Consider the following 10759-nt stretch of genomic DNA (forward strand, 5'->3'; position numbering starts at 1 on the left):
TTAATATTATTTGGTTACGTATTTTCATCTAGTTGAATAAAAATAAAAAAAAAAGGCAAACTTCACTTTACTCTCATTTGGTTTAGGCCATACGCGGATTAGTCTCCTGACTTTCGAATATCACTACATAACCTCCCTGTGGTTGATGGAGTAAAGTGCACAGTTAACACCGTTAATATCAGAAGTAAAAAGACTATTTTGCCCTTGTATATATAACTTTTGTTTAATCTCTAAAGAGAACGATGAAGAAGACGACGATGAAGAAGAACAGTTGTCCCAAACAAGGAAGAGTTTAATCTCTGATGCTCTTCTCACCACTCTCTAAAACTCAATCCAAACACTGAACATCTTGTAGATCTTGTATTGTAAAGGAACTCCTGGGTCTCGCTTGGGTATGTTTAAAAAATTGAAGATCACAAATATATATATGAAGATCAAAATCATCACTGAACATCTTGTAGATCTTGTATTGTAAAAGAACTCCCGGGTTTCGTTTGGGTATGTTTAAAAAATTGAAGATCACAAATATATATATATATATATATATATAAATTTGTGTATATATATATATAAATTTGTGTATATATATATATATATGAAGATCAAAATCATCACATTTCTTTAAGAAAAAGTGTTTTTTTTTTTTTTTTTTTTCTTTGAGGTGGGTTTGTGAGCATCATCATCAACGAAGCACAATAGCTACAGTTTATATGTATACATATATATATCAAAGAAGATTATATATATATATATATATATATACATACATATATATAGCTACAATTATATACATATAACTACAGTTTTATTCTTGACCTATAATGCTATGTTTTTGATTTTCAAAAGCACTATAATGTTTATTCATTGTTCTTGGCCTTGTTGGAGGAAGATTTAATAAAGCTGTGTAAATATGTAGATTTAAAAGCTTGGCCATGTGCCATGTTTAAAAGCTTTTATTCTGAGTTTCAGAACCCAAATCCACACATGGCCAAGCTTTTATTGTGAGTTTCATTTGGGGATTTGGGTTGTGAGAATGTTTATTCATTGTTCTTGGCCTTGTTGGAGGAAGATTTAATAAAGCTGTGTGAATGTGTAGATTTAAAAGCTTGGCCATGTGCCATGTTCATTCATTTGGTAATCCGCTTGGCCATCTTTAGAAGCTTGGCCATGTGCCATGTTTAAAAGCTTTTATTCTGAGTTTCAGAACCCAAATCCGCACATGGCCAAGCTTTTATTCTGAGTTTCTAGGTTAATGCTAGCAACAGAGCACGTGGAGGTTGGGAAATCCAATTCTGGGGGAGTAGCAACAGAGCACGTGGAGGTTGGGAAATCCAATTCTGGGGAAGTAGCAACAGAGCACGTGGAGGTTGGGAAATCCAATTCAGGGGAAGCCGACCACGCAGAAATTCTTGGGCTACCCAATGTGCTGCTGTGTTTGCTGTTCTTGGACTCCATTTGAAGGAGAAATTCCCTTGAATAGCCAATCTCTTGATATCATCAAACACAGCCCCACACTCCCAAGGAGGAACCTTTTCAGAGACACACAGATGGATGACTTATTCAAGTAAGACTGACACCCACCAAACCAGTCCTCCACTGCTATCTCTGCATGTTAGAAGAAGCTTTATATATCTTAAATATTGGAAATAAGACTGCCATTTTAGCATACTGAGTGACATTGATTTGCTTTTATGGATTACAGGTTTTGGATATAATCATTGTGGGAGAATGAGGGTAGCTTATTTCCCATGCAGAAAACAACAAACATATATAAGTTACAGAAGACATCCTATTTTACCAAAGAAAAAAAAGGCAACCAACAACTCAGAAAATGAATAAAAAATAGATATGTGATTTATCTAATTGTCATAGAATTTCCCATTGTTATATAGTTAAGACTTATATATGAAATGAATATCAACCATCCATTCATCGTTCTTTATAAATAATATTCTTATAAATAAATTTTTTGAGTCCCTAGCATTTCTGTACAAGTTACAATAGTCATGTAATATATAGGGGTACTTACCAATCAGTCCTATTAACTAGACTTATTTACCTACAGGTCTTAACTAATAAATTTAACACTATAAAAATAAGAGATTGATAAATTTATCACTATAAATTTATTCATAAAAACAAAGAGATTGATAAATTTATCACTAGAAATTTATTCATAAAAATAAAAGACTGATAAATTTATCTTTATCACTTAATAAATTTATCAATAGGACTTAATGGGTAATATAATCAATAGGACTTAATGGGTAATAAGTCTCAAAAGTAGGACCCATTGGTAGTTTACCCTAATATATAAAGAGTAATGATGTATAATTAACAAAAAATTTATATAGAATTTTCATACAAAATTCAATATAAACCTTTCACTTTTAAACAAAACATCCATAAAGATATCATTTTTATAAAAAAAAAATTGTATTAATTTTAATTTTTATAAACATCTATAAATTAATTTTTTGTATCAAAAAATATCCTTCCAAGTTTCAACAAAGTAGCCAAAAGACCATTTTGTGTTGTGAGGTTGTGGGTCTAACTTTGATATATAGAAGAGTTAGATATTTTTTGTGGTATTTATTTTTTCCTATTATGAGAGTTGTATTATTTTTTCTTCTAAATTTTGGCTATGATTGTTGTGTTATGAATTTCTCTTACTCAGAATGCCTTAATAAAATGTGAAGCTCACCACACAACACTAATCACCTACTTTCAATTGTAGTCTATAGCATAATAATTGCACCATTTATTGGTCTTAAATACATACAACCACTTTAACTGGTATCACAACATTAAATCATTTATATATATACAAGCACAAAATGAATACAAGAGGCAATACTTGAGCTAGCTCTTATTGGGTTGGCTTGCTGTTCTTCTCGCCTAGATCATCATGGTTGGAATACTTGCTTTGTTAACTATGAAATCAGCAACAGTTTTTCCATTGGTCCAGCGAAAGCGTAATGTTGTGTTAAGATCAATGCCATATGGTGGACTTGGCTGCGTGTTTCCTCCATCAACGATTGACTCCTCGAATACGTATAATGCAGCGACATGGATAGAGGCTTCAGTGAGAAGGCAAGCCAAAGCAAGCATAGTTAACAGAGCAAATATTCCAGCCATGATGATCTAGGCGAGAGGAATAACAAGCCAACCCAATAAGAGCTAGCTCTGGTATTGCCTCTTGTTGTATTCATTTTGTGCTTGGATATATATATATATATATATATATATATGATCCAATGTTGTGGTACCAGTTAAAGTGACTGTATGTATTTAAGACGAATAAAAGGTGAAATTATTGTGCTATAGAGTCTATAGACTACAATTGGAAGTAGGTAATTAGTGTGTGTGGAGAGCTTCATATTTTGCAAAGGCATTCTTAGTGAGAGAAATCGAAAACACAATTGTTAAAAATAAAAACGGGAGTACAGGAATTGCAGAGCAAGTCATTTATGTTGCATAAAATTTTTCTGCTCAGAATTTTTTGGTGTATGATTGCGTGTTGGTGATTAATTTGGATGAATCACACAAACAGTTCCTATAGTTTAGGATTTGTATCATTTTAGTTCCTGACTTTTCAATTGTGATACATTTGATCTTAAAATTTGAATCTCATTCAAAATAAAGAAAATTGAAGACCTTGTTGGTCAATTTCAAGAGTAAAGTCGTCAATTTAATAAAATATAAATGAATTTGACAAAAATAAATGTCAAAAAATTATTTTTAAATTTTTAAAAAATATTTCTATTCACTAAAGATAAAATAATATAAAAATGATAATTTTTTTATTTTTTATTTTTTTACCAAATTAATTTTTAGTATGTGTTTTGATGATGATCATATAATGAGTGGTTGTTTTTGTTGATATTTTTGGATGGTTATTAGGCTTTTTGTTGATAATCGATATGTTTAATATGTAAAATATTTTGGATTTTGAATTTTTTAATTTAATGGATTGATTTAATAATGACATCAAAGTTGTCGTCATATTTGATTTTTGAAAAAGTAAAAACTAATTTAACAAAAATAAATATCAAAAAAATTATTTCTACCCTCCCAAAAGATAAAAGTATATAAAATGATTTGTTTTAATTTTTTTTAACCAATTTAATTTATAGTTTCTTAGAAAATTTTTTTTGAAAACTAAATCAAATAGAACCTTATAATCAAAAAAATTCTAACATTATTAATTTAAAAAAAGGCAATTATATTTCAAACAACATATAAGTTAACCAACAAAAAATAAGATATATGTCGACTTTGCCTTTCCAATGGAGCAACAATGTTTTCAATTGTCTTTATTTGGAATGAGATTCAAATTTCAGGATTAAATGTATCACAATTAAAAGGTCAGGGACCAAAGTGACACAAATCCCAAACTATAGGGATTGTTAGTGTAATTCACCCGATTAATTTATATAGTATAGGATTCATGTGAAGAGTGGTGGAGATTAATTTCTAAGTAATTTCTTAATTAATAAGGGTAAGCTTGTAATATTACTAATAATTTCATGTCCTAAACATATGTATCTATCTAATGCACTTGGGTTTGACCTAATGGCTTTGTAGTTGATGGAGCAGTGGTGACCTCTTTAGTTGTAATCTAACTTTATTAATAATTTAACATCCTACAATACAATCTTTGCGGAAAAAAAAAAAAAAAAAAAATCTAAAAATCCCTGAGATATTGATTTGTGATTATGTATCAATTTTAACCAATAAATAGCAATCCCAATTAAACAATCAAAAAAAAAATCGTCACAACGATTTAACGTGAAAAAATCACAATTGGAGCGCCTCCAATTGTATTAAGAAACCACGGACAAAAGTCATAAAACAATCTACTAAGAAGACACAAAGGAATTACACAACTGTACTCTCAATTACCTAATGAATCCGCGCCCGAATAAAAAATATGATAAATATAACTAGTATTATTATTTAATTAGCATTTAAACTATCATCACTACATTAATTTAAGGAAAAATTGGTGAAAAGCCCATCCCAAAGGGGTATAAGACAAATTGTGTCCTTTTAATCCCAACTGATTAGAGTCTGAGCCTAATGATCCAAAAGATTCAGAAATAGATTTATGACCCCAGTGACCTTAATTTAATATATTTCATAATTTATATTTATTTTTAATATAATAATGACAACTCGTATAACAAATTAAATTTGATATAAAAATATAGGAAAAGATTATGGTACATGTCCTCTCAAATGGTGTGTACCATATGCACCTTATAACTAAAAAAAAATTAACATAATTTCTTACTTTTTGAGTAACAAAAAAAAAAGAAAAAAAAGTCATAACCAAACACTACATGAGACATAACCAAAAATCTCATGAGTCATAACTAAAATGTTATCTTAATTAAAAAAGAAAATTGGTAATAACTAAAAATAAAAATGATATAACTAGGAATGCATATGATATATCCCTTTCAAGGGGGTGTATAGTAGAATTTCCCAAAAAAATAATTATTCTAAAATTTATTGATTCATAGAATAACTACAAAAAGACAAATAGAATAAGGAAAAAATTACCTATCAGTGGTACATATTCTTGAAAAAGTTTATAATTTTAATCATTAATATGCATAAAATTTATCATTTATTTATAATCTTTTTAAAAAAATCTACACATAATTAAAATTTCTCCTAAAATAAAAGTAAATACTAGAACCTATAGAGGGACAAAGTGGGGTTAGACTATTGTTAGGTCCCATTTGATTTCAAAGGTATATTGGAGGGAATTAATAATGAGAATATTAATAGTGAGGGGATTGTTAGTGAGAGAATTGATAGTGAGGAGATTAAGTAAAATTCTGTTTGTTTTGATGATAGTTATTAGTGTGGGGATTGTTAAATTATTTTTATATAAAATAAATGTAAAATAATAAAATAAATAAAACCATGGTTTTTACTCAACAAAAAATACAAAAACATTAAACATTAATATTCAAAATGTGCTGCCGAACAAGTAAAAAAAAAAATAATAATAAAAAATTGCACTTGGCCGGTTTAGTGGCCAGACATCAGACTGGATGATCGGTAACACCCTAAGCCGAATGAACTATTTTCTATTACCATCTCCCACCTCAGACTCCTAATCCGTTCACCCAAGGCCTTTCGTAGTCCGAAGGGGACTATGAATCCAGAGCTCACTTTGCAAAATAAACATGATATTATTTTATTGTAATCCTCACTAACAATTCACCCCGAGCTGCTATAACCGGAAACAAATGGGCCCAAGTGATAATATGGATGTATGTGATGGGCCGATCAAAAAAAATGGATGTATGTGATGGTTCCATTAACAAGTGAGGAGAGAAAAATTGAAAAGTAAGAGATTAGAAAAGAAATGGATAGGGAGACTGACGCGTAGTGCCTGCACATGTATTTATTTATTTAGATAAATTGCATTTACACTCTTGAGGTTTGCTTTTAATATAAATCCCTCCCTCGCATTTCAGAAATCACACCAAACCTTCTGTCAATTTTTTTTCACTTAACAGAAGTTACAAAAAAAAAAAAAAAAAATGTGTAAAAACTATAATACCCTCAATTGAAGATTTGATTTTACTATGTTATCAACTTGCCCGACCATCACCATTTAAACAATCTTCATCAGGAGCTCTGTTAGTTGACTTAACGGTCAACTAACGGAGGGGGCAATTTGTAATGAAACTTTAAACCTTAGGAAAGTGTTATAATTTCCAAAATGTGAGGGAGAATTTGTATTAGAGTCAAACCTTAAGGAGTGTTGGTGTAATTTACCCTATTTATTTTTTAAATTTTATCTATAAATAATAGTGAGTTGAAATTGAGAAATTTTAGATAAGACCCCCAAATGTGTTTATAATGATGTCGCAAAGAAGCAGAGCCCCACATGATTGAATGTATGACAAATTAAAATCGACACTTATCATTCCACATCATTATGGATGAAATTGTGAATAATTTATTAGAGGTCTCACATATTTTTTGAAATTTTATAATGCACACACCTTTTTGTTTGTATGATTTTTATAATTTTTGGTTATAATTTATTGTAGTGGTGATTCTAATTTGATTATGACTTATTATGGTGTTAGTTAGTTATTATTTATTGTGGTTTTTGCTTAAAAAATGATATACAAGTCGACTTTGTAAACTAATTTTTAAGATCCAATGATATGTAAATGATATGATTGATGATTAGGAAAAATATAAGAAATAGTATTGCCTTAGATATTCTAATTAATTGCCACACATTATTGGGCTTGAAAAGTGAGTATAATATTTGGACTTAAAATGGCAATGCTCTTTTTATTTTGGTTATGATCGAAGATATTTTGATTATGTCTCAAATAGCGTTTGGTTATAACTGGTAATTGTGACCCATTGTGAATTTGGTTATAACGTATTGTAATTATTATTTTTTGTTAGGATTCAAATTTTTTTTAACTATGCCTCAAATAAAATTTAATTATAACTTCTTGCGTCATGATTAAAAGTAATTTAATTATACAGACCATAAATATAATACATACCAAAATATTGTAGAAAACTGGTTAAAGAAAACTCAAAATTGAGGAAAATGGCAAAGATTGGGATAAACTTCTCCTTTTGTGTGTGGCATTATCGTTCCTCAGGTTTGGGTATGGCAATAAGAAAGCTCCAAATTGACAAAAATGGTTACTCTAGCAATGTAATCCTCGAATAGAGTATAAGAGTTCAATTAGTGCCCTGAACCAAGTATGAAAACTACACGTCACTACTAATTTAAAAAATACTAAAGAGAATAATAAATTAAGTACCCCACACTAAAACGCACTAACACAGCTCAATCCCAATCACCGTTACTCTTAAATAATACCTAAGTTAATGTTCTTGAAGGTCTAAAATTACCCAAGACATGGGTTCTGATCGAAACTTAACTAAAAGTAAATTTAAGATAAAACAGAACTTTAAACAAGTTTTTCCAATCTATTCGCTAACTTTGAAAATTACAAAACCCACTCCATACTGTTTGAAAAATTTCTAAACTCTCCAGATATCAACTAATATATCCTAAGTTTCAAACCCAATTGGTTTTACTTAATTTGCTTATCAAAATAATTATCTACAATTAATTATATCTAAACAGGTTGTTTTCTGCAGCACGTTAAAGAAATTATTGGTTCTCTTAGTATACATGAGCAATCAATGCAAGGCCAAAAATGTACGAAACTAGACTCATAACCGGTTCTAATGACGCTGATTTGATAATTTTTGGATTTATACCCAAAGAGAACGACACTTCCGAGGTTACTGTTTTAAACCAGTTTTCTGGACAGATTTGAACGCACCAGTTAATATAGATTTCGACTCCCAAAAATTATGATAAAATTCAGATATGCAATTTAATATGTAATTAATCTACTGTAAAAATTTCAGTTCAAAATTCATTCGTTTGATATGGTTTCTTGATTTTTAAAGTTTATGATTCTGTACAGAATTTTTGAACTAAGAATTACACCATTCTTTATACATAAATTTAACTCATCAGATTCCTTAACAGTATATATATATACACAAATTACATACACCTACAACCTCCCCATCAATGAATTAAATCATAAAATAGAATAAGGATATAGAACAAATATTAAAAAAAGAGCATTAATGTGCTGTTCTTGTGCACGGCACAGCACAACAATATAGTATGTATATACATATCATGTGATATGTATACTCTCTCTCATATTGATAGCCGAAGTACATGGATCTTCTATAAACAGTGGTGACCACCTTGTTAGTTTCATACAATTCTTGTATTTCTCTCTTTGCCTTGTTCTTCTTCCTCTCAACATGGCAGCCATTGTTAGCCTTTTGTTGCTTTGTGTTTGTTCCTGCTTCATCTCCGTCTACGACGCACAAGCAACTATCTTGCTCGTTCCGGCACTGTATATCTTTGGAGATTCGACCGTCGATGGTGGAAACAGGCTTACTAGTGGAACACCTTACGGAATTGACTTAAACACCACAGCACCAATACGATGGACCAATGGCGAGACCATTGCTGATTTTGTTGGTAAATTGGATCAACTTCATTTTTGTGTTGCTTTTCGATATGAAAAGCTCTCTAAAAGTGTTATTTATTTATTTATTTAATTTTTTTCCCCAGCAATCTTCCTCGGGTTGCCCCTTGTTCCACCCTACATTGATATGTCCCAAGCTGGAATATCAAGAATGGGTGTGAACTATGCATTTGCGGGCTGTGGTATACTCCCACAAACTGGTCAGGTAATATATATATATATATACAAATGCTTGTCTGCATGTTTTCTTAACTGATTTAATTTTCTTCATGTTTATCAGGAATTTTACTATGAAGTTTCATGTTCATTTGTTTGTTTGTTTGTTTTGTTGATTTTTTTTTTTTTTGGCTTTAGAATGGTTGGAGTTTGGATGGTCAGATTGAGAAATTCAATTCAACTCTGAGAAATAATCTGACCAAAATGTTCAGTGACCCGGACCTCCTCCAGCATTTGAAAAACTCAATTTTTTTGTTTTCTTTCGGCATCAATGATTATGTCCGACTCTATCTTCCCAAGAACAGTGGTATCCTAAGCAAATTGTCTCCTGATGCCTTTGCTCAATTCCTCCAAAATGAACTGTCAGTGGGATTGACGGTAAGGTGTTCACAAGCTTTATAATTACTCTAAAGTGTGTTTATTTGATTGTGAAACATGCAATAATAAGTATTACACTGAAACTGATACATCACGTTTTACAGACATTATACGGATGGGGGGCAAGAAAATTTCTGGTTAACAACATTTGGCCATTAGGGTGCACGCCATTGTATGCCAATGCATCGGACCCTTTGGCTATTTGTTGCAATGAGACAATTAACCAGTTGGTCCGTCCGTACAGCAACAAGCTTCCTGTGATGCTCCAGGAATTACAATCCAATCTTTCTGGTGCCGTCTTCTCTCACTCCAATGACTTCGAGTTTGTGGAAGACTTGAAGGAGAATCCAACTAACTATGGTAATATGAGAGTACTACAACTACTACTGGAGAGGAAGTTTTTGCTTTCAAAATTGCCACCATTTTCATTCCATGATTTCCAGTCTAACATATTGTTTTTTTTATTTTTTATTTTTTTTATTTTTTTCGGGGTGCAGGGATAACAAATACTACAGGAGAGTGCCATTCCACGTTAACCGATTTCCTCTGCTCAAATAGAGATCAATATCTCTATTTTGATTATCTTCACACTACCCAAGCTGCAAACCATGTCTTCTCTTTGAATTGCTTCAATGGAACACTTTGCTCCCCACTCAATATCATACAACTTGTGGGGGCTTTAGTCTAGTGACTTGTGTTATGTTGGTATTTGATCAGACTAGAAATGGCTTTTATTGATATATATGAAATGGAATTTGTAGCTCTACTTGGTACAATCTTACTCTATATTGATCAGACTCGGAATAGAAATGGCTTTTATTAATATATATGAAATGGTATTTGTAGCTCTACTTGGTACAATCTTACTCTATATTGATCAGACTAGATCCAACCAAGACAAGTCTACAAAGTCATGTGATATGCAAACCACGTTCAATATGTCAACTGCCAATTAATTACTGTACCTCAACTGTATACATATTTGATAGTTCACTATGTCAGCCGCCAATTACTTCGCCCAAACTGTAAACATATTTGATAGAATTTACAGAAAATGTGTTCAGTTGTATACCTTCCTG

General features: G+C 31.0%; 1 protein-coding gene across 1 annotated transcript; it reads left to right on the plus strand.

Moving 5' to 3' along the window:
- The first annotated feature begins 8856 nt into the window (after nucleotides 1–8856).
- On the plus strand, nucleotides 8857–10368 carry LOC114280874 (GDSL esterase/lipase At5g08460-like). The gene is made up of 5 exons (XM_082895114.1): nucleotides 8857–9079; nucleotides 9173–9291; nucleotides 9441–9680; nucleotides 9785–10040; nucleotides 10178–10368. The coding sequence occupies exons 1-5, from the start codon at nucleotides 8857–8859 to the stop codon at nucleotides 10366–10368; spliced, it is 1029 nt and encodes a 342-aa protein (XP_082751240.1).
- The last annotated feature ends 391 nt before the right edge of the window (nucleotides 10369–10759 follow it).

This window comes from Camellia sinensis, chromosome 11 (assembly GCF_055761805.1).
Source record: "Camellia sinensis isolate YWXY chromosome 11, ASM5576180v1, whole genome shotgun sequence".
Classification (NCBI taxonomy): Eukaryota; Viridiplantae; Streptophyta; class Magnoliopsida; order Ericales; family Theaceae; genus Camellia; species Camellia sinensis.